Below are 23,382 nucleotides of genomic sequence, written 5' to 3'. Positions count from 1 at the left end.
GCTTATCTGAACCCCCCGGCGTTTCCCATGCGCTAACACTGACGGATAGCTTCCCTCAAATACTCCCTTCCAGCTCGTGTTTCATTAAACCACCACACCGCCGGTTTTTAGGAAATTCCCTTTTGTCAAAACTGCTGACTGCCAGCAGCAAAGAAACTGCCAAAGAAGTTGTAATTCCCAGACAAGAGTAAGAAACATTTTCCCAGTGGTGTTGTATTTTAACAGACATAAGTTATATGTAAACATGTTGATATGCTTTGAGAAAAGATTTTATGACATATACCTATTTTTATGAACATGCTATCCATCTAGAATTATATCTGTCCCTGAAAGCTCTGTCAAGCCCAAAATGATATATTATTATTGAAGGTGATATAGAGGATCTTTTCGTCGACTGAGAAACCAAGGACCGTTAGTGAGTTTTTGAAATGAGCGCATGCGTAAGAACAACCCCCCTCCTTCACAGCTCATTTCGAGGTAACGCCTCCCAAAACTCGTGCACGAGTATTGGAACACGAGTGTTTACCACCGGCATTCGCTGTATCGTGTTAGTGGATTCATTATGTCGGACTCACCTCAGGTAACTCATAATCTGCAGTTGTTACTCCTGTCTCCTGACAAAAACATTGCATGCGGCGCCTGTGGAGTGTGGAAAGTTACTGGAGCGCGCAGCCGCGCATGTCTCTCACAAGGAACGTAATGGCAGTGATTGACAAGCCAGAGGGCCAATCGTTTACGCGATGATCGTGTAAACGATTGGCTGATGTTCTTAAGGCCCTACCTCGTGCACAGATGATGTATATTAATAATATTCCTTTCAGTGCACCTAATAAATAGTCTTTTATCAGTTAGTAAAGACAGTTTCAAGTAATATTGCAAAAATGTATAAAACAAAAACATCCTCTTTAGCACCTTTAATACATTTTTTTTTAAAGTAAAAATACTGTTTTTTTACTTGACTTATTGCTGTTTTTTTCTTACTATTATAATCATAAATTTTTGAATTTTCAATTTTTCAAAAGCGCCCCCTTTGCGGTCGATATGCTCTCGATGCGCACTTTTGCCGAGCTCCACAGCAGACATCTTCCCGACAGTCAAAGCGGCATTACGTCACGAAAGTGCGGACTCATAGGAAGACCGCGAGTGTTTAAGGTGCCACTTGGGACAGGGCCATTATAGTCCACTTACATTTGTCACGTCCCGCTCTTTTTATTTAACGCCTTTGTTCATATCACATATTTTGGTAATCATTATAAATTACGTATCATTCGAAAGCTTACAAACTATAAGTTCATCCTGTGGAAACTGTTTTGAAATTGGACGTTACGTTACCACGGAAACGGTGCTCTAATTCTTTTAGCGGGCTCCTCCCCTAGTGGGCGGTGTCAGGTTTCATAATACAAAAATCGTTTTAACTACATTATAATCAAAACCTTTTCTAATCTTGACAAAACACATATCGTTGGAAAGGTCTGAGTCTCAAGGTTCCATATTTGGTGACTGTTTTGTGATGGATGTGAAATCTTGGCAAAAATCTATTAATTTGTTACCGGAGAATGCATAAAAACACCCAGTGGTGACACCCAGTGGATATTTTTGGTACAGCGTCTAAACAAAATCTTCATTTTTTGTGATATCAACTTCAAATTTGGATCACAACTTGGTTAGATATATCGTGTCTTCAGAGGTTCTCCTTCAGCCAACGGATGTAGTTCCCAAGGCTTCGTGTTCCAACAGAAAATCGAAAGGGCCCGAAAGCAAAACTAAGGCATCCATGGAAACCATCTTCATAGTGATCAACGGTGACGTGGACTCCGGCCTCTTCCAGTCGTGTGGCGTACATAAGTCCGTCGTCTCTCAGCACATCATGCTCACATGTCATGATGTAGGCGGGCGGCACGGCCTTCAGCATTTCTGTTTCAGCTAGTAAAGGTGCTGCTCTCACATCCAGCAGGCCTGGCAGCTTCTCCACCAGCTTTGGGTCACCGTGAAGCGGAACCACTGGTTTATAGTTCTTCTGAAAGGCCACCGGAAGAAGCTTGGTCCAGTTGATCTTGGCTCTGGCCGCTGCCATCTCCTGGCCCTGATCCAAAGCAGTGTGGTTGTTTGCCAGCAAAGCCGGAACAAGGTTCTGATTGCCGTTGAGGTACTCCAGCCAAAAGCGGGCCACAACTGGTCTGTATAGGATGGGAATGTGGGCGTTCTGCTGGTACGAGGGTGTGTTGAAGTCTAGGGCCTGAAGTGCAGGGTAGACCAGAGCCTGAACTTTGAACTTAATAGGAATGCTACTGTCCAAAGCCATCTGTGAACAAAGAGATAAATACATGTGATTATTAGCAATCTTTTGTGATGAATATCTTTAATAACATACTATGGCACACTAATATGTCTACAAAATGAAGCAAAAAGAATTTCAAACCTGGCTTTATCTAAAGCTCAGGTTTCTGTTCTGGAAATGTATGCAAATATGTGCATATTTAATTAGATAATGCATCATTTGGATACATATACTTAAAGGTGCCCTAGATTCAAAAATTGAATTTATCTTGGCATAGTTAAATAACAAGAGTTCAGTACATGGAAATGACATACAGTGAGTCTCAAACACCATTGTTTCCTCCTTCTTATATAAATCTAATTTGTTTAAAAGACCTCCGAAGAACAGGCGAATCTCAACATAACACCGACTGTTACGTAACAGTCGGGGTGTACGCCCCCAATATTTGCATAATGCCAGCCCATGTTCCCAACATTATGAAAGGGATTACACAAGGGCAGCCAGTATTAACGTCTGGAGCTGCAAAGCCGAATCATCAGACTAGGTAAGCAAGCAAGAACAACAGCGAAAAATGGCAGATGGAGCAATAATAACTGACATGATCCATGATAACATGATATTTTTAATGATATTTGTAAATTGTCTTTCTAAATGTTTCGTTAGCATGTTGCTAATGTACTGTTAAATGTGGTTAAAGTTACCATCATTTCTTACTGTATTCACGGAGACAAGACGGTTGTTATTTTCATTTTTTAAACACTTGCAGTCTGTATAATGCATAAACACAACTTCATTCTTTATAAATCTCTCCAACAGTGTAGCATTAGCCGTTAGCCACGGAGCACAGCCTCAAACTCATTTAGAATCAATGTAAACTTCCAAATAAACACTGTACTTACGCGATTAGACATGCTGCATGACGCACACTTTGTAAAGATCCATTTTGAGGGTTATATTAGTGGTTTGAACTTTTTTTTTGTTGTTCAAGGCAATCGCGAGCTTCGGGGGCGTGGAGCACAAGATTTAAAGGGCCACACACCCTGAATCGGCTCGTTTATAATGATGCTCCAAAATAGGCAGTTAAAAAAAATGAATTAAAAAAAATCTATAGGGTATTTTGAGCTGAAACTTCACAGACACATTCAGGGGACACCTTAGACTTATATTAAATCTTTTTAAAAAAAGTTCTAGGGCACCTTTAAACATAACATTTCAGAAAACTTGTAATACAAAAGAGTTGACTTAATGTACTGTGATTAATCAACTGGGGAAGTATGGTGATATGTGTACGTTAAATGTTTTACTTTATTCACCTGTGATGTTAATGGGAAAATTGATTTGTAACAATGACAGTTTGATAAAGGGATTTCTCATACTTGTTGCGCCACAGCAGCGGCAAGATTCCCTCCAGCGCTGTCACCTGACACAGCCACTCTTTTCGGGTCTATGTTGTACTGACCCAACACCTCGGCTGTCAGGATGTGTTTTGAGGCCTGAAAAACATCATTATACTGATCTGGGAAACGTCCATCTGGAGCCAGCCTGTACCTGAACATACAAAACAAAATATACAAATGAAATCTGGTAAGTAAAGCCTTTAATAATTTAAAGACCATATGCAAGAACTAAAAAAATGTCCAACATTGCTTACTCGACAGATATCACAACTGCATCCAGCTCTTCAGCCATCATCATGCACTGAAGGTAATATGATTCCATCTCTTAAAGACAAAAAAGAGCAATTAAAGAGGTTTTGCTGCTATCGAAATTTGGACAAACGCCCCGTTGTTTCCTAATTAGGACTCAAAATAGATAAATATTAAAGGGTTAGTTCACCCAAAAATCAAAATTCTGTCATTTAATACTTGCCCTCATGCCGTTCCACACATCTTCAGAACACAAATTAAGATATTTTAGTTGAAATCCGATGGCTCCGTGAGGCCTTCATAGGGAGCAATGACACTTCCTCTCTCAAGATCCATAAAGGTACTAAAAGCATATTTAAATTAAAAAAAGGCCTCACGGAGCCATCGGATTTCAACTAAAATATCTTAATTTATGTTCTAAAGATTAACGAAGGTCTTATGGGTGTGGAACGGCATGAGGGTGAGTAATAAATGACAGAATTTTCAATTTGGCCATTTCTAATTACTGTCTATGGTGGTTATGGCCCTGCTATGAATTGATTTCATGGTGTCTTTAAACTGAGGAGTTTTCCTTTCTGTACCACATGAGGGAGCATTGAGACTGCTGAGCTACCTCTTCTACAACTTCTGATGCATTCAACAGAAGGCTTGCCTTACATGAAATCATATGCAATTTAACATAAACTATCACCTACTTGTACTGCCGACTGTCCATCCACCTCCATGGAAATAGACCACCCCTCTTTTCAAACGCTGCTCCTGCCCTTCAGCAGTGGACTCGAACACTTGTGCTTCCACTCCACCAAAGGAAGCCTCTGTGATCCGGATGGTTGGGCTGGACTGGTGACTATTCACCTCCACCCAAGACGAAAAGTATTTTACAACACCGAACGGGGAACACAGTCCAAGGTCGTGAGCGACAAAACTCTACGAGATAAATTCAAAAAGTTGTGTTTTGTCAGCAGAACTCTTTAGTAAACTCCATAAATCCTGTTACCTCATTACAAGTGTATATATATAAAAGCCAATGTTACATATAAACGTATTCCAATGCAAAATCTTACCAAATGCATCGAGCCACGTATCATAGCATCCATAAACATGAGTTTCCATGGCTCTGATATAGTGCTGGGCAGAGGCAGATAAATATAATAAGCAGCTGCTACTGACAGGACAATCGTCCCTATCAAAATGGACCGCATTATTAATTAACGTTATGTTAAAGGAGCATTAAAATGGACCGCTGCACAAATGTCATGCAGTGTGGAGTGGATGACACTTCACCTGATTTTACACAGTAGAGATTATGACATTCACAGAAATGTTTTTATATTAAAAGTCCTCTTGTCGAACTTAAGTTTTTATTTCACTGCAGTGGTTTTTGAATTTTTATTCGTGTTTTTTTTTTTCTGTTAATTGATTGCATTACATATTTTTAGATCAGTTACTCCTAAGCGCATATAACTACTGCAAAAGCAATTATATTAAGCTTTTGTGGTGATGTGGGTCTAATATAACAATTTTTTATAATATAATTATTTTTTTAAATAAGGTTTAAGCAAACGACCTGTCAATGTTAAATTATGTACTACTTTCTTCTCTACTGGATCAAAGTCCCTTTCACGGAAATCACTCGGCGGCCATATTTGCACAAGTCCTATCTATTTGAATGGGGGAATCCTGAAATCTCATAACTGCTTGGTGAACTCACAATTAAATAACATATTTCAAATCAGCATCAAAATCCAACAAGAACTGTCACATTAATGTTGCTTCTTATGCTCAAATTATGCTTTTTTCAGGCTAGACGTGCCAACGCGCATGTGCAGTCCTAAGCGAGAGTCTCAAGGACCGGTTGCATAAACTGCTAAGTCTAGTCTTACAAGTTAGTCATCAAATTTTTTTCTTTAAGACTGTTCATAACTTTTTTAAATCAGTTACATAAAAACTTAGTTTGGTCTAATTTAATACCGAAAAGTAAGACTGATTACCGGCCAGAACACACCAAGCCGACGCCGACGAACTAGTGGCGACGAAAGCAGACTACGGGGTTGGCTCATGTCAGCAGCGTCTGTGTCCAAAGTTGCCCTGACACACCAAACCAACGCTCGACAGCCGACGGCCAAGCAGCACGTCAGTTCTGCGCCTGCGTGAGATGAAATGCCTTTCTGAACCAGCAGGCGGCAGCATCCGAACAGCCAATCAGAATGATCAGATGGCCCGACGGACCGACGAGCTCCAACGCCGATTCAACATTTCGAATCGGGCGAAAAAAGGCAGACGAGGACCAACTTCAGCCGACGGTGCGGAGCACACTGAGAAAACTTAGTCGGCCGACGAAGAAAAACTGCCCGATGACCAATCGTAGGCTTGGTGTGTTCCTGCCTTTAGTTGATCATACTAGTTCTTAATACACGTTTATGCAACTGGCCCCAGGTTTCCATGGGAATCGAAGCTTCTAACGGAAGATGCAGTGACACAATAACTTTATCAATCAGCGATTGGCTCTTTTACTTTGAAGGCGGGATGTATTCCGCCATGTTATGCATTGCAGTTTCTCCTATTCATAACTAATAGGAGTTAACCGTCTGTCTAACGGAGGCCAGCTAGTAGTCGCTGTGCGAGTAAACCTCACTCCTCTGATCTCAAGAGATGCTCTAGTGACTGACATTAGGGGTTGCAGCCTTTAGACTCCTTGTTAGAGCGTCCGACTCCCACACCGGAGACCCAGGTTTGAGGCCCATGCAGAGCGGGGCGAGTAGGACCTGGGTAGAGGGGTTACATTGGTGTCGTGACCCGGATCTTCTCGGAGGCCAGCTAGTAGTAGCTGTGTGAGTAAACCTCACTTCTCTGATCTCAAGAGATGCTCTAGTAACTGATGCTAGAGGTTGCAGCCTTTAGACTCCTTGTTAGAGTGTCCGACTCCCACCCTGGAGACCCAGGTTAGAGGGGTTACATATATCTATAGTCTTTGACTGGATTTGCCGTAGAGACTTAGAGACTTTTATTTTGAAATAATCTGCATGTCTGTTGCCTCTAAGATTAATTTTGAATGAATCAATGTCAGGCAAAGCCATTGTTTGTTCATATACTGGTCATACAGCTTTTCACTTTTACATTTCCCCAAAAATTAACAACAAGACGAGGTTTTCTGATTTGTCTCTTCTCTTTACTCTAATTAATGATCTTGGGACATCATATCATACATACATCAAATATATACTATATTAATAAATATTATGTTGATATAACACACCATTTTACACAGTAGAATGTGATGGAAGTGTGAAATTATGAAATTTGTACTGACAGTATAAACAGTCCTAAACTAAGCCCTGGGTACAGTAATCCATGCCTGAGAATGTGGAACCTGAAATAATTTTGTGGACAAAGCACATGATTTTTATGGTTTTATGCTAATTATAATTCATTTATATTGTATTTACATTTAATCATTTTACAGATTCTTTTTTTTCTGTTACACAGATTCCACTGTGAAAAATCAGCAATACTAATGGATTATTTCCCAAAGACATAAATGCATGCATTCAGAAGGTACTACTCATTAAGATACACTCCTTGAGGCATGGTAATGTGCATCTGTGCAGACTTCACGCCCAGATGCAGCTGCACAAAACTAGGGCAGAGAGCACAATTGCATGCTTGTGTGTGCGCGTACACAAAAATGCACACCACTGCAAATCTTGACATGAGACATGAACTATCTTGTCTTCCCAGCTGCTCTTAGGAAAAAAGAGAAAGGCATTTTAACTGTTAATATATATATATATATATATATATATATATATATATAATATATATTTTTAAACAGAAATGGTCTTTTTTAGTCACACTCTGCAGAATTATTTATATTTATATAATCAGGATCATCTTGCATTATGTGGCATTATCCATATAATACATACTACTGTATCTTAAGCCCGCTGCTACTGAAACAATAGAATACTGTTTTTGAAACATTATTTCAAAATTAATTGGGCATGACATTATTTGGGCCTGAACACTGCACTTTTATTCCCATTCAATTCTTCACAAATAATCAGTTGCATTGACATGTTGCTTGCCATTATAAATCTAAAAACCATTTGAGAATGTTTAAAAATCTAAATATATTTAACATAACAATAGAAAACTTTAGCTCTGCTAGAGGTTCTCCTTCAACCAACGGATGTAGTTCCTAAAACTTCGAAACCCCACAGAGAATCGAAAGGGCCCGAAAGCAAAACTAAGGCATCCATGGAAACCATCTTCATAGTGATCAACAGTGACGTGGACTCCGGCTTCTTCCAGTCGTGTGGCGTACATGAGTCCGTCATCTCTCAGGATGTCGTGCTCACATGTCATGATGTAGGCGGGCGGCACGGCCTTCAGCACTTCTGTTTCAGCTAGTAAAGGTGCCGCTCTCACATCCAGCAGGCCTGGCAGCTTCTCCACCAGCTTTGGGTCACCGTGAAGCGGAACCATTGGTTTATAGTTCTTCTGAAAGGCCACCGGAAGAAGCTTGGTCCAGTTGATCTTGGCTTTGGCTGCTGCCATCTCCTGGTTCTGATTCAGAGCAGTGTGGTTGTTTGCCAGCAAAGATGTAACGAGTCTCGGATCCCCGTGTAGGTACTCCAGCCAAAAGCGGGCCATGAGTGGACGGTGAAGGATGGGAATGTTGCCGTTCTGCTGGTACGAGGGTGTGTTGAAGTCTAGGGCTTGAAGCACGGGGTAGAGAAGGGCCTGAACTTTGAACCTAATAGAAATGCTACTGTCCAAAGCCATCTGTGAACAAAGAGATAAATACATGTGATTGTGGACTATTTAAAATGTTTCTTTTAATTGGAATAAAGCTGAAATAAATAAATATTAGTTGAAAAACTAATATTAAATTAAAAAATTAGCCTTGGCAATAAATTGGAATATACAGTGTTGGGGAAAGTTACTTTTAAATGTGAATGCATTACAATATTGCGTTTCTCTCTAAACTACGGAAGAGGATTAGGGCCAAGCAATAATAAAAAAAATAAAACCATCTCGAGATTAAAGTTGTTAAATTTCAAGAAAAAACTTGTTAAATTTCGAGAAAAAAGTCGAGATAAAATGTTGAGAATAAACTCGTTAAATTACGAGAAAAAAATTGTTAAATTTCAAGAAAAAAGTCGAGATAAAATGTTGAGAATAAACTCGTTAAATTACAAGAAAAAAACTCGTTAAATTTCGAGAAAAAAGTCTAGATAAAATGTTGAGAATAAAGTAATTAAATTACGAGAACAAATTCGTTAAATTATGAGAAAAATGTCGTTAAATTTAGAGAAAAAAGTCGAGATAAAATGTTGAGAATAAACTCATTAAATTATGAGAAAAAAGTTGTTAAATTACGAGAACAAATTTGTTAAATTGCGAATTTGTTCTCATAATTTAATGACTTTTTTCTCGTAATTTAATGACTTTATTCTCATAATTTAATGAGTTTATTCTCAACATTTTATCTCAACTTTTTTCTCGAAATTTAATAAGTTTTTTCTCGTAATTTAACGAGTTTATTCTCAACATTTTATTTTGACTTTTTTCTTGAAATTTAACAAGTTTTTTCTCGAAATTTAACAACTTTAATCTCGAGATGGTTTTATTTTTTTATTATTGCTTGGCCCTAATCCTCTTCCGTACTAAACAAAGTAACTGATTGTGTTACTTAGTTAATTTTTATGGAAAGTAATGCATTACATTACATGCAGTATGGGCTTGCTTAAGTATATATATATATATATATATATATATATATATATATATATATATATACAGTACAGTCCAAAAGTTTGGAACCACTAAGATTTTTTATGTTTTTAAAAGAAGTTTCGTCTGCTCACCAAGGCTCCATTTATTTAATTAAAAATACAGTAAAAAACAGTAATATTGTGAAATATTATTACAATTTAAAATAACTGTGTACTATTTAAATATATTTGACAAAGTAATTTATTCCTGTGATGCAAAGCTGAATTTTCAGCATCGTTACTCCAGTCTTCAGTGTCACATGATCCTTCAGAAATCATTCTAATATGCTGATTTGCTGCTCAATGAACATTTATGATTATTTTCAATGTTGAAAACAGTTGTGTACTTTTTTTTTCAGGATTCCTTGATGAATAGAAAGTTCAAAAGAACAGCATTTATCTGAAATACAAAGCTTCTGTAGCATTATACACTACCGTTCAAAAGTTTGGGGTCAGTAAGAATTTTTTTTTTTTTTTTTTGAAAAGAAATTAAAGAAATGAATACTTTTATTCAGCAAGGATGCATTAAATCAATCAAAAGTGGCAGTAAAGACATTTATAATGTTACAAAAGATTAGATTTCAGATAAACACTGTTCTTTTGAACTTTCTATTCATCAAATAATCCTGAAAAAAAAGATTGTACACAAATATTTTGTACAATTGTACACATTAAATGTTTCTTGAGCAGCAGATCAGCATATTAGAATGATTTCTGAAGGATCATGTGACACTGAAGACTGGAGTAATGATGCTGAAAATTCAGCTTTGCCATCACAGGAATAAATTACTTTGTGAAATATATTCAAATAGAAAACAGTTATTTTAAATTGTAATAATATTTCATAATATTACTGTTTTTTACTGTATTTTTAATTAAATAAATGTAGCCTTGTTGAGCAGATGAAACTTCTTTTAAAAACATTAAAAATCTTAGTGGTTCCAAACTTTTGGACTGTACTGTATATATATATATATATATATATATATATATATATATATATATATATATATATATATATATATAAGTCCTCCTGTTCAACTAAGTCATCAGTCTCTTCAAATGCTTGCATGGTTGCAGCCAAGGCACAAGCAAAGGCTGAGGCTTCCTTGGCTCGTGCTTCGTTCTCAAAGAAACAAGCCTGTTTAGAAGCTACCTTGGATGCTCTGGAGAGAGAGCAGGAAGCAGAAGCCACTCTAGCTAAAGCTGCTGTAATGCAAAGAGGCTGTGGCTGTAAAATTTGAGTCAGAAAGTCAATGCTTTACTCAACTTCTACAGAGCACACAACAACACACTCAAGAGTATTTGAGTAGACACAGTGCTAATGCTGAAAGCATGAATGTAACCAGAGATACATCTGTTTTTGTGCAAGTGAGATGAGTAAAATGCATGCTCACATTTACAATACGCATCATCACACAGCGCACACAACACCTCTGCACTTACTCCCAAGTCCTCTCAACATGGGGACAGAAGAGCTGTCAGCCAATAAATAGGATAACAAAGTAACTTGCATTACTTTTTTGAAAAAGTAACTTTAAAAGTAGTGTCATTTTTAACTAATACTAGTTACTTGAAAAAGTAATCTGATTATATAACTCAAGTTACTTGTAATGTGTTAATATATAACTAATATATAACTAAAAAATGACAAAAGCACATAATGAAATGACTAAAACTTTAACTAAAATGAACATGAAAACTAAAAATATAAAAATAAAAGCTAATTCAAAATATTATTAAAACTAAAATAAACATAACACTATTGTGGATTCCTTCTCCTCAATAGTGAAAATTCATTTGCAGGGATTTCTCGTACCTCTTGCACCACAGCAGCGGCTAGGTTGGCCCCGGCGCTGTCACCTGACACAGCCACTCTTTTTGGGTCTATGTTGTACCGACCCAACACCTCGGCTGTCAGGATGTGTTTTGAGGCCCGCATGGCTTCATTATACTGATCTGGGAAACGTGCATCTGGAGCCAGCCTGTACCTGAACATACAAATTATACAAATGACAGCCGGAAATTAACATAATTGAGTTTGTTAAGGATGTAGCAATAAAATTATACAGTAGACAACGTGCATTGCTTACTCAATTGATATTACAACTGCATCCAACTGTTCAGCCATAGTCCTGCACTGAAGGAAATATGTTTGCATCTCTTTCAAAGAAAAAGAAAATAAATAAACAATGTATTTTTTTCTCACTACTTTTGTCCACAACATACATTTTTAAAAAGATGTTTAATATGAAATCACACGCATTTCACCTACTTCCACTGCCGAGCGTCCATCCACCTCCATGGAAATAGACCACACCTCTTTTCAAATGCAGCTCCTGATCTGATGCTGTGGGCTCAAACACTTGTGCCTCCACCCCTGCAAAATAAGTATCTGTGACCCGGACGGCTGGGATGGACTGTGGACCCTGTATTACGTCCCATGACGCGGCGTACCTTGCAACATCGAAAGGTCGACTCAGTCCAAGATCGTGAGCAAAAAAGCTCTATGAAAAAAAAGACTAAAAGTTAGAAGGATCAGAGAGCAGGATTGTTAAACACCCTATAAGGGTTAGCAAATCTCTTTAAGAAAATTCCATTACTTCAGAAGGGACATAAGGTCCTCGTGAAGATTATGGCAGTTTACTATTGCATTTTTAAAAGCATTACAGGATCAAATCCCACATTTTTATTTTGCATTATTGAGAGATATTAGATATTGCATAATCTAACAAAAATTAACCAAGCATGAAAACAGGTCAATTTAAACACATTAAATGTTTGGAGGTTTTTGCAATTCTCATATCAATGGTCAACAATTAAAAACAATCATACAAACATCCAAATTTTAAAGGTGCCATCGAACGTTTTTTTACAAGATGTAATATAAGTCTACGGTGTCCCCTGAATGTGTCTGTGAAGTTTCAGCTCAAAATACCCCATAGATTTTTTTTAATTAATTTTTTTAACTGCCTATTTTGGGGCATCATTAAATATGAGCCGATTTATGCTGTGCGGCCCCTTTAATTCTCGTGCTCTCCGCCCACGGAGCTCGCGCTTGCCTTAAACAGTGCCTAAACAAAGTTTACACAGCTAATATAAGCCTCAAATGGATCTTTACAAAGTGTTCGTCATGCATGCATCGGATTATGTGAGTATTGTATACTGTTATATTGTTTACATTTGATTCTGAATGAATTTAAGGCTGTGATCCGTGGCTAATGGCTAATGCTAAGAATGATGTTGTGTTTATGAATTATACAGACTGCAAGTGTTTAAAAATGAAAATAGCGACGGCTCTTGTCTCCGTGAATACAGTAAGAAACGATGGTAACTTTAACCACATTTAACAGTACATTAGCAACATGCTAATGAAACATTTAGAAAGATAATTTACAAATATCACTAAAAATATCATGATATCATGGATCATGTCAGTTATTATTGCTCCATCTGCCATTTTTTGCTATTGTTCTTGCTTGCTTAACTAGTCTGATGATTCAGCTGTGCTGCTCCAGACGTTAATGCTGGCTGCCCTTGTCTAATGCCTTTCATAATGTTGGGAACATGGGCTGGCATATGCAAATATTGGGGGCGTACACCCCGACTGTTACGTAACAGTCGGTGTTATGTTGAGATTCGCCTGTTTTCCGGAGGTCTTTTAAACAAATGAGATTTATATAAGAAGGAAGAAACAATGGAGTTTGAGACTCACTGTATGTCATTTCCATGTACTGAACTCTTGTTATTTAACTATGCCAAGATAAATTAAATTTTTCATTCGAGGGCACCTTTAATATTCAGTTAAATGAAGTAAAATGGTGAAATGAATCTAATTTCATCCCATGACACAGTGCACTTTACAACATCACATTACAACTCAGTCCAAGATCGTGAGCTAAGTTCTATGAAAAAAGACTTAACATTAGTAGGATCAGAGAGCAGGATTGTTATATACCCTAGGGTCAGAAAATCTCTTTAAGAAAATTCCATTTGGAACATAAGGAATGTCCTAAAGATTATGAAGTTTTTTTCTTTGTTTTGATTTTTTGCAGCATTACAGCCTCAAATCGAACGTTTTTTCTGTATTATTGAGAGATATTAGATATAGCATAATCTAACAAAAATCAACCAAGCATGAAAACACATAAAGTGTTTGGTGGTTTTGGCAATTCCCATATCAAAGGTCAACAATTAAAAACAATCATACAAACATCCAAATTTTAATATTACATTAATTGAAGTAAAATGGTGAAACAAATCTAATTTCATCCCATGACACAGTGCACTTTACACCATTGAAAGGGCAACTCAGTCCAAGATCATGAGCTAAGCTCTATGAAAAAAGACTTAACATTAGTAGGATCAGAGAGCAGGATTGTTATACACACTATAAGTCTCAGAAAATCTCTTTAAGAAAATTCCATTTGGAATATAAGGAATGTCCTAAAGATTATGAAGTTTGGTTTACAATTACTTTTTTTTTTTTTTTTTTTTTTTTTTTGCAGCAGCAGCAGCAGCAGCAGCAGCATTAGAGGCTCAAATCCAAAGTTTTTTGTATTAAAATTGTGTATAAAATTAACCAAGCATGAAAAGTTGGTAGATTTAAACACATAAATTGTTTGGTGATTTTGGCATATCCTACATTAGAATTCAACATTTAAAAAATAATGCAACAAACTCTTCAATTAACTGAAGTAAAAATATGATGAAAAGACAAATAAATAATTTTATTTTTACACCAAACATATTCCAAACTCCATATTCAGAAATAGTTATAGCATATAGTTATAGTTCTCCTTCTTAAGTGTTTAAACTTTATTCGTGCATTTCACAAATTTTTTTATGTAATATTAAACACTATTTCTAAATGAGTGCATTAGCTATCCCTCTTTTATTTATGCTTAAATAATGTATCCACATTGAAATGACAATTATGCCTATTTATATATTCTATAGACTATATAATGGAAACAAATGCAAAGGCTTACCACATGCATTACCCCACGCAATATTGCATCCATAAACATGAGTTTCCATGGCTCTGATATAGTGCTGGGCAGAGGCAGATAAATATAATAAGCAGCTGCTATTGACATTAAAATCGCCATGAACAAAATGGACCGCATCATTATGATGGAATAAGTTAAATGAACACAAACAAAACTTGTAAAACTACACCGGTCTCAGAGTTGACATAGTGACTGACCGTATGATGTTGTAATACCCCATCTGACCCCAGAGAGCAGCGGTTTTGAAATCACAGCAAATTTTACTTTAAAAGTCCTCGGGTATTAGAGAGCTCTGAGTCCGCCTTTTTTATTTTGTGCATATTATTCGTTGATGGTTAGCATTATTTACCAATCATGTATTGTTGAATAAATCGAAATTTACGCGAATGTTTAAATAAACGACATATCATGTTGATTTTATTTTCTCAGCACTGTATTCTTCTTGTAGACGGTGACTTTTATTTTGAAATATTCTTCACGCTTTATCATGTAACAGTTGTTTGCATACGTCACATTGGAATGTACTGTATATCAGATGTCTGTCAGCCCAGTTATGAAACCTCTACACGTTTTTTTTCCTCTTTTACAACAAATGCTATTACTACAATTACGATTCTGTTTATAAAGAAATTATAGGCCTATTTTTATGTATAATAGGCTAGTAGTCATCTTGATAATGCTACCATAGACTGTAAAAAATAGATTGCTATTCGTTTTGAAGTGGTTGTTAATGTCCTGATAAATCTCGCTTCAATTGTTTAATCCCAGACTGTGAACTAATCTCTTTTTAATATGAGATCTGATTACTGTAATGTTAATGACCACTAAGTGGCGCTGTAGCTTCTCTTTATGATATGGTCACCCCATTCTACACAAACTGACTGATTGATTACTATACTTTTTTGCTATAGAAATATATTACATCTTTTTTTAAACTTAATTAAATAGCATTTCAACAAAAAACAAAAATACATAGATTTTCACTCATACTGTAAATGTCAATCACATTATTATTATAAGAAATAAAGCAAGATTTCTCATTTGACCCACAAATCAGGCAAATAAAAAGTGTTTCAAAAACTTTGATTCATGAATTTTGGAATGTCATAATATTACAATAAATATAAGATAAACATTCAACAATGCAGGGTTATTAGTATGTGTAGCCATAGAATATATTAATGGGAGTGTGAAATTATAGACAGATTCCACCACTGTGGCTTTTTATGAGATATCTTTTTACTGATTGAGTGATTAAGCTTATTTCAAGAGGAATATATATATATATATATATTAAACACAATATACATCGAAAAATAGAACAGTTTATCTCCCATATACATACATACATATATATATATATATATATATATATATATATATATATATATATATATATATGTGTGTGTGTGTGTGTGTATACATATACATTACACATAATAGCTACACACACACACACACACACACACACATATATATATATATATATATATATATATATATATATATATATAGCCTATATATAATATACCTACATACACGTACACACATACATATACACACATATATACACATTACAATTATTATACACATATCCACACACATTATTTACACATATAATACTTGCTCGAAAGGGAGTGGAAAGAAGTAGATCTCAATAATCACAATAATACAATATAATAATCCTCATTATCATAAACATTCTAATATGTCCCGGTATTTATAATAATCATGTAATATAACCCTATCCTATTATATCACAGTTTTATAATAACAATAATAATGACAATGATAGTAACAATAATCTCTACTACCATCACAATAAAAATACATCATTACCAGTGCTATGACTAAATTAACAATAAACTGGTAATGTATTTATCTGCTCATGTCATTATCATTATTATTATTTACTCAGCTATGTAGGCTAATCATATCCCATTCTTAGACCTAAACAAAATCCTGTGTATCATATTTGAGGATGTGAAACCTGCAAAAAAGGAACTTAATAAGTTTGTGGATAAAGCACATGACTTTTACACCAGTAATGTGTTTTACATCAATGCTTCTTTGTATTTTGAAATAACAAAACATATAATTATTATTATTATTATTAAGTTGCAATATGCCTCCTAAATAAATAAATATTAATGTATAATATATAAATAGCCTATATAAAATATATTTTATATATAAAATCATTTATAAATAAATAAATAAATAAATAAATAAATAAATAAATAAAAAATGCGTTAAAAAAAAGTCTGCTTTAACCGGTTTCTATTTCAAGCTTGTCAAATTTCCACAACAGTGCTAGCTAGTTTAAGAAAATGTATGAAAAAGATTAGTCGAGACTAATCTTTCATAAGAGGGCAATCTCTCCTAACATTCCTGTTTATCCGCATCATCATCATCAGACATTTGTCCGGTGGTGCGGATGCGGTCGCTGATGGAATGGATCGGGAGAGTATTTGGTGTAATACGGTAAATTCTACACCCCCATGTGCGCTTCCACATAATTGACATGGCGGAATTCCACTCTGGTCTGGTCTGGTCCACCGTGGACTTCGCAGCAACGGAATGACATGCTTTCTATTTCGGGCATTTAGGGACTAAAGTGTTAATAAGCAAGATTTACTGAACCCAAGGTAAGTAGACGCGTTTTTGTTCAAAGTAATGTATTTTACGACGCGCGCTGAGACATTGTTTCGCAAAGTTTCAAGTTGCAGAAAAGCGCGAGCCGGTTGACTCTTTGATGGGAAGGGGAAGTCTTGAATTTAATGGAAAACGAAACGAAACTTAAACGAAACTTAGTGCTTTAAACTCTTAAAACTTTTGCTTGAGCTGATTTACATGAGTTTATTTTGACAGCTGTGTTGTAACTAGAAATACTGCAATTTTTAGGCTAGCCTATCTTGTTTACTTTTTTTATGCAGGAAAAAGTAGCTACTAATTCGTAGTCCTCATTAACACTGCTTTATCAAAATGTACTTCCACGACGTTCCTAACGTCAAAAGGAGAATTAATAAAGGAGGATTCGCTATTGTGATTCTGTCCTGCATCTTTCCCGGAAAATTCTGGAATTTGATACCGTTCATTACGAAACTTTTTTTTTTTTTTTTTTTTTTAATCAACACAGGGGCTGTTTATATAATATAATCATATTGCATTTCATTTGCCAATTACACATGAAACCTTTGTATATTTAAGAACAAGACTGGTAAAGATGCCAAAGACAGTTGGAAAGTGACACGTCAATTCCCAGCAACAAGTTGTTTGCTTAAGCGTCACGCGAATAATATAATGTCGTAACGGCTGGGTTGTTAACGTCATTTCAATGAGTATGACGTGTGATTTATATTGTATACATAATATCCAGTTCCGTCTATAATGGCATTAACAAAGTTGTCTACATACACTCACTTCAGGGGAGCGCGTTCTGGTGGGAAGCTGTGTGAACTTGCATTGTAGAATAGCGTTCTTTTGAGTCGATTCTTTTCAAATGAATCACTTGAACTTGTTCATAAAAACAGTCTGGGCTGCGTTTCTCATTGGCAGCCCTGGACGATTCTTTCTTTAATCAGACTAGATCAGTCCCTGAGGTTCTCAATTTAAAAATCACCAACTCATTGAACTTGTCTGCACAGTATTTGGGGAGTTTTGAGGATTTGACAGATGGGATGTAAAGTACTTAAGAGATATATTACAAACAGCATTTATGTATAGGCATTTATGTATATATAAATGTATACTTAACAGCTTTAATGAAGGAAAGAACTACAATCCCATGAAGCATTGTGAATGACAGTGAAATTAAAAATGGAGGAAGATTAAACTATTAATTTAAAGATGTTGAATTGTGTATATATTATATATAGCCTACATGTGTGTGTGCTATATATATTAGAAATGTTTATGTTTAGTTGATTATGTGACCGTTTAATCAATGCACATACACATTTTATGAAATAATTTTGTGTTATTGCCGGGATGACAAGCGTCACATGATGACAGTTATGTCATGTCGTAAAAGAATCTCTGAATCATTTTGTTAAACCGAATCAAAATGAGTTAGACTCCCTAAGTAGATAGCTTCATTGATTAAAAGGGGAGTGTTCAACTGTTGCAGTGTTGACACTTTGTTCTACTCTGTTTCCTTTGAGAATGATAGTGTTCACATGTAAAAAAAAAAAAAAAAACATGTGAAAGAAAGGAACATACTGTCACAAAATGTGTTTTTGGAGTTTTTAAGGAAAACACAAATATGGGTTGTGGATTATATCGTGGACCGGATCTTTTAGGCAGAGGAAACCCGATCCCAAATACATGACGTCATGTGACATTCCAGAGCGAATCTTGAGGTGCAGAAAGCTGCCTTGTAGATTTTAGAGACTCCAACCTTGGCGTCGAGTTTGATTTCTCTCCTTTAAGTCATTGCTGTAGTATTTAGAGTGAAAAAGTGAAAATTATGTTCTGTAATGTGAAGGTTTTAAACTTTACAGCAGCAGACTCAGCCCCATTTGAGACGGTTTATGTCAAACATAGGGTTTTGCAGACTAATGTGCACTAAAGTTTTATTATACATGATGCTTTAAATGATGTCCTGGGAAGGAAATGCACATTTCTGTGGTGGTAACCTGACCCAAGTGTGAGGACTGATTTGTCAGCATCTCACACCCCCATTAAAACACACAGGCGTACCCTGACCCCCTCCCAACCCTACAGCCCTTTGGCCCCAAACTCAAACATTAAAAGAATGCAGTGCTTGTGGGTACACTGTAAAAACAAACCTATAGGATCTGTTCAACAAAATTGAGGTAACAATTTGCACTTAATTTGTTTGGGTAGATTTCATCACATTTTTTGAGTAAAGACAACCTAAATTTAACAGTTATGATATGACACTCTAACATCTAACATTTATCAATACGTTACACAAATAATTACTAATGCTTGATTGTTATTGTAAAAATAGTTTTTGTAGCTAACATAGCGAACATTTGCAATGAAAAAGTAAAGCCCCCGTTATACTTCAAGTGAAATCAAAGAATAAACTGGTGTAATTTCAAACAAAATCAGGCCTATACAAAGTTAATTTGGAATTCGTTTCGGGAGTTCAAAATGGAACTTTCTGGAAAAGTTTGCTTCAGCTGGTAAACATCTTTGAGCTACCATTGGTCGATGGCAATTACATAGGTGAGCTCTGAGGCTCCGCCTTCTTTGGCATGGAAATCTTCTGTTTAGTCCATCAAGGTCAGACACGAGTAAAAACATGAGCTGCTTTATAGTAGAAATTAAAGTTGTGGTTCTAATAGGGCTGGGTGATATATCGCATGCGATTGTCACGCGCATTTCGTCAGTAAAGCCGGTTCTCTGATTACCGCTAAATCGTCATCACCTGCTTTCAAATGGAGCGGCATTTAATAGACAGAGCCGTAGTTCACTGACAAGCTACGCAATATCGCGTTCATTATCGAAGGCGATTCATCTGCGATAACGAACGCGATATTGCGCAGCTTGTCAGTGATCTACGATTCTGTCTATTAAATGGCGCTCCATTTGAAAGCAGGTGATGGCGATTTCGCGGTAATCAGGGAACCGGCTTTACTGACGAAATGCGTGTGACAATCGAATGCGATATATCGCCCAGCCCTAGGTTCTAATTGAAAGTGACATTTTTTGTTATGTTCAGTACTGTAAAGCTGCTTGCTTAAAGCAGTCTATTGAATAAAGTGCTATATAAATAAACTTAGGGTGACTTGACTGGACTGCCAAATTGCAGAGCTGGAGCAAATATATCAATGTTGCTATGATCAGATGCTTTCTTTACAGTTGTTTTCGCACCACTGTAATTTTTCTCAATTTTGTTATTGAGAGGAAAGCGTGCAGCAAATATTTATGTATTCATCTAAATTCCGTTCTCAGCAGCGAGGTCGGCGTCAGAAGTTTGCTAACGGTATATCATTGAAAAGATATTTCAAACTTCTCTTTATCCCTAAGTGGTGAATAAAGAAGAACTTCGCTGTGAGTATATATCGGGGCCTTAAGACATTACTTGTCACTGCATTGATTTAAGTATAGCTATTGCTCATTCTCATCCTGTGCTGTCATGTCTAGTACAACAGGTTTGTTTTTTAGGTTCTCTGCTGTCCACTACCTCTCTACTTTGAAGAGAGCTGATGTTATCTGTAACAGAAATGCTTAAGCGTTTGTGCTAATGGAATTGGATAATGAGTTGTTTTGCTTTATTTGTCTCCATTATTTCCTGAGAGCAATTGTAATGATCTGTCGAGCTGTCAGAACTTCTTTGTTGTAGTTATCGAATTGGTTGTGCCGAATTATTTCTAATGCCAGCTACCCTGAGGGTAACTGAGATGTTTTAATGAGAAACTCATGGTACATTTGTGAGGAATTTAGGAAAGGATTTAGCACGGGGAAGGGTGATGGTGGTAGTGGTTAAAGATCTGGTTTAGGAATGGGTGATTCATGAAGTGGAGAAATTCTGGGAACCCTAATCACCATCATACCCTTGAGCAAAAAAACCCACAGGTCTCTCCTTCTGTGAAATTCTGTTGGATTCTTTCCACGGTTTTTGGTTATGGTTAAGGATTTAAACAAACCCGTAAGTATGAGTAAGTAGTTCCATTTAATGTAATACAACTGCACTAGGACTTTTCTCTGTTTGAGTATTCCAGTCTCTACATTAGTCGTAGTGATTTTTACCGACTCTTTCTGCAGGTTACATTGTTATGAAGAAGGTGAAGGTTAGAAGGTGATGACAAGTGATTGAATAATTAAATTGATTTGTTCAAAAACACAGATTTTTTTGGAATAAAAACGACTGTCTTTGAGCAAGTCATTGAATCAGTCATTCAACTGATCTGTTTATTTGTTATACTAATCTTGCTATATCTATCTATCATGTAAAAAAAAAATTCTTCTCCATTTTAATTCAGTTATCATTCGCAATGCTTCATGGGATTGTAGTTTTTTCCCCTCATTTAATCCGTTAAGTACACAATCTTGTACCTTTTGTCTTTTTTGTCCAATAATCAAATACCTTTTTGCTTCAAATCAATTTGTAATGTGGTAATTCACCTCGTAACTGGTTGGTTTGATCTTCGCTTATAAATCTTTAACAAAGACTACTTTAAATATCTCTATGGGAAATAATGAATGTGAAAAATACTTCTGGAATGAAGGTCACTGAAAAAGTGGATGATTGCACTCTTTTATGAATTCATAGTATGCTATTTTGAATTCAATCTGTCTTTGTAGGAGTCATTGAGTTATTCATACAGCAAATTTATTCATAAAACAGATTCATTCAGGAATAAAATGAACAACAATGGCTGAATTCAGAATTCTATAATAGCTTACTGCTCTTAATATTTTTACCGTATCTTTTTTATGACAGAAATTGTAACGGTAGTATGCGGCTTCAAATTGCAGACAGCTCCAATAGCACGTCTTTAAGCATTCTTTTAATTTGTTTGAAAACACAGATCCATTCATTATTATCGCTACTGTATTGTTACACTGTAAAAAAGAATTGTTGGTTTAACTTAAAGTAAGTTACCTGGTTGCCTTAAAATTGAGTTCATTGAAATTAAAAATTTCACAGTTAATACAATGAAGGCGATTGGTTTAATCAACAGAAACTCAAAATATTATGTTATCTGAACCACATTAATAAAGTTTATTTGACAAAAGAAAAAATAACAAATCATGAAAATTATGAATAAAGTGATAAATCATGAAAATATTTTTTTACAGTGTAGTAAACATTCAGTGGTTTATTCTACTCTAAAAACTATTTTGTTGGTGGAGCAAAGATATTGTTGAGATGTTTCTCAGCTCAGAGCTCAGATCTCAGATCATCATTCGGTATTTCTTTCCCTTCTTATCTTGCTCTCTTTGTGCATAGATGCATTGGAATGTACAAAACGGATTTTTAGGTGATGGGACAAAACTTTACCTGCCCTTCTATCTCATCAGCCATCAGTTGCTGGAGGCTGGATTGAAGAGTGGATACTGGTCCTTGTCTCTTCTGCTGAGCATCACATCTTTTTTGATCATAAGAGCCTCTTATGTAGCCAGATCCAGCTATGCTTTGCATTAGATGTTTCATGAATTGGGTGATCTACCTACAACCTTGACCGTCTACAGCTATTAAGTGTAACATGTTTGGTACAGATGTCCTGTAACACAAATACACACTAACGTAGCTCGCCTCTTTATAGCTGAGGCCCAAATCAGGATAAGGAATGTGACCTATTGACCTTTAGAAGAAGAGGGAGGGAAAGGGACTGTGGTGGAGAGTGCTGCCTGTTCATTCTGTACATACATGCACATGTTTATTCCCACTTTAGCATGGCTGGAGTAGGTTTGAAGAAGTTTTTTTTAACATCAGTGACAAGATTTTATGTGGATTTTATGAAGAAAATTATGCTCATTGCGACTTGATGAAAATGATGAGTTTCAGTTATAAATAAATTTAAAATAATTCTTGCAAAATAGTTTTTTTTGTGAGCGGCATAAATGCAATCCAATAATTTGCTTAAATAGCAATACCAAAACATGTGGTAACATGTTTCATTTGTTTATTTTAAGAAATGCTGTCTAAAACGCATGTGTATCTTTAAATACACGTTGTGATAAATACTCAG

At 35.9% G+C, this 23,382-nt stretch overlaps 3 protein-coding genes and 1 long non-coding RNA gene across 10 annotated transcripts in view; 2 read left to right on the top strand and 2 right to left on the bottom strand.

Moving 5' to 3' along the window:
- Positions 1 to 1,168: 1,168 nt before the first annotated feature.
- Positions 1,169 to 5,234, bottom strand: LOC125258096 (neutral cholesterol ester hydrolase 1-like). The gene is made up of 5 exons (XM_048174935.1): positions 4,989 to 5,234; positions 4,620 to 4,851; positions 3,930 to 3,999; positions 3,655 to 3,826; positions 1,169 to 2,302 (listed from the first exon to the last, which is right to left on the bottom strand). The coding sequence occupies exons 1-5, from the start codon at positions 5,124 to 5,126 to the stop codon at positions 1,682 to 1,684; spliced, it is 1,233 nt and encodes a 410-aa protein (XP_048030892.1). The 5' UTR covers positions 5,127 to 5,234; the 3' UTR covers positions 1,169 to 1,681.
- Positions 3,723 to 7,466, top strand: LOC125258097. The gene is made up of 3 exons (XR_007182532.1): positions 3,723 to 3,862; positions 3,937 to 3,982; positions 7,411 to 7,466. It is a non-coding gene; the product is annotated as an uncharacterized LOC125258097 (long non-coding RNA).
- Positions 7,072 to 22,870, bottom strand: LOC125258095 (neutral cholesterol ester hydrolase 1). 5 transcript variants are annotated; one of them, XM_048174932.1, is made up of 6 exons: positions 14,911 to 14,968; positions 14,693 to 14,756; positions 11,977 to 12,208; positions 11,795 to 11,864; positions 11,521 to 11,692; positions 7,072 to 8,709 (listed from the first exon to the last, which is right to left on the bottom strand). In XM_048174932.1, exons 1-6 carry the CDS (start codon positions 14,931 to 14,933, stop codon positions 8,089 to 8,091), a joined length of 1,182 nt encoding a protein of 393 aa, XP_048030889.1. In that variant the 5' UTR covers positions 14,934 to 14,968; the 3' UTR covers positions 7,072 to 8,088. The 5 variants fall into 5 exon arrangements, with proteins under 5 accessions (XP_048030889.1, XP_048030886.1, XP_048030890.1 ...); XM_048174929.1 differs by lacking the exons at positions 14,693 to 14,756; positions 14,911 to 14,968 and adding an exon at positions 22,692 to 22,870; XM_048174933.1 differs by lacking the exons at positions 14,693 to 14,756; positions 14,911 to 14,968 and adding an exon at positions 18,137 to 18,327.
- fndc3bb (fibronectin type III domain containing 3Bb) overlaps positions 17,158 to 23,382 on the top strand; it is an 85,395-nt gene continuing 79,170 nt past the window's right edge. Inside the window, exon 1 of one of the 3 annotated variants that reach the window (XM_048174928.1) lies at positions 17,158 to 17,361. The gene's annotated coding sequence lies outside the window, so the exon portion shown is untranslated. The remainder of the gene's footprint in view (positions 17,362 to 23,382) is intronic. The other 2 variants (XM_048174927.1, XM_048174926.1) reach the window with 2 other exon arrangements.

The sequence above is a fragment of the Megalobrama amblycephala genome, linkage group LG22 (assembly GCF_018812025.1).
Source record: "Megalobrama amblycephala isolate DHTTF-2021 linkage group LG22, ASM1881202v1, whole genome shotgun sequence".
In the NCBI taxonomy this organism is placed as follows: domain Eukaryota; kingdom Metazoa; phylum Chordata; class Actinopteri; order Cypriniformes; family Xenocyprididae; genus Megalobrama; species Megalobrama amblycephala.
This window is presented reverse-complemented; position numbering and strand designations above follow the sequence as displayed.

Excerpts from the sequence above, each read along its gene's own strand:
- LOC125258096 (XM_048174935.1), bottom strand. The coding sequence starts at position 5,126 with ATGCGGTCCATTTTGATAGGGACGATTGTCCTGTCAGTAGCAGCTGCT. Across the intron at positions 4,000-4,619 it reads ATGGACAGTCGGCAGTACAA|AGATGGAATCATATTACCTT; the intron begins GTAGGTGATAGT and ends TTTGTCTTTAAG. Across the intron at positions 2,303-3,654 it reads CCGCTGCTGTGGCGCAACAA|ATGGCTTTGGACAGTAGCAT; the intron begins GTATGAGAAATC and ends CTTTGTTCACAG.
- LOC125258095 (XM_048174929.1), bottom strand. The coding sequence starts at position 22,844 with ATGAAACATCTAATGCAAAGCATAGCTGGATCTGGCTACATAAGAGGC. Across the intron at positions 12,209-22,691 it reads CTGATGAGATAGAAGGGCAG|AGCTTTTTTGCTCACGATCT; the intron begins GTAAAGTTTTGT and ends TTTTTTTCATAG. Across the intron at positions 11,865-11,976 it reads ATGGACGCTCGGCAGTGGAA|AGATGCAAACATATTTCCTT; the intron begins GTAGGTGAAATG and ends TTTCTTTGAAAG.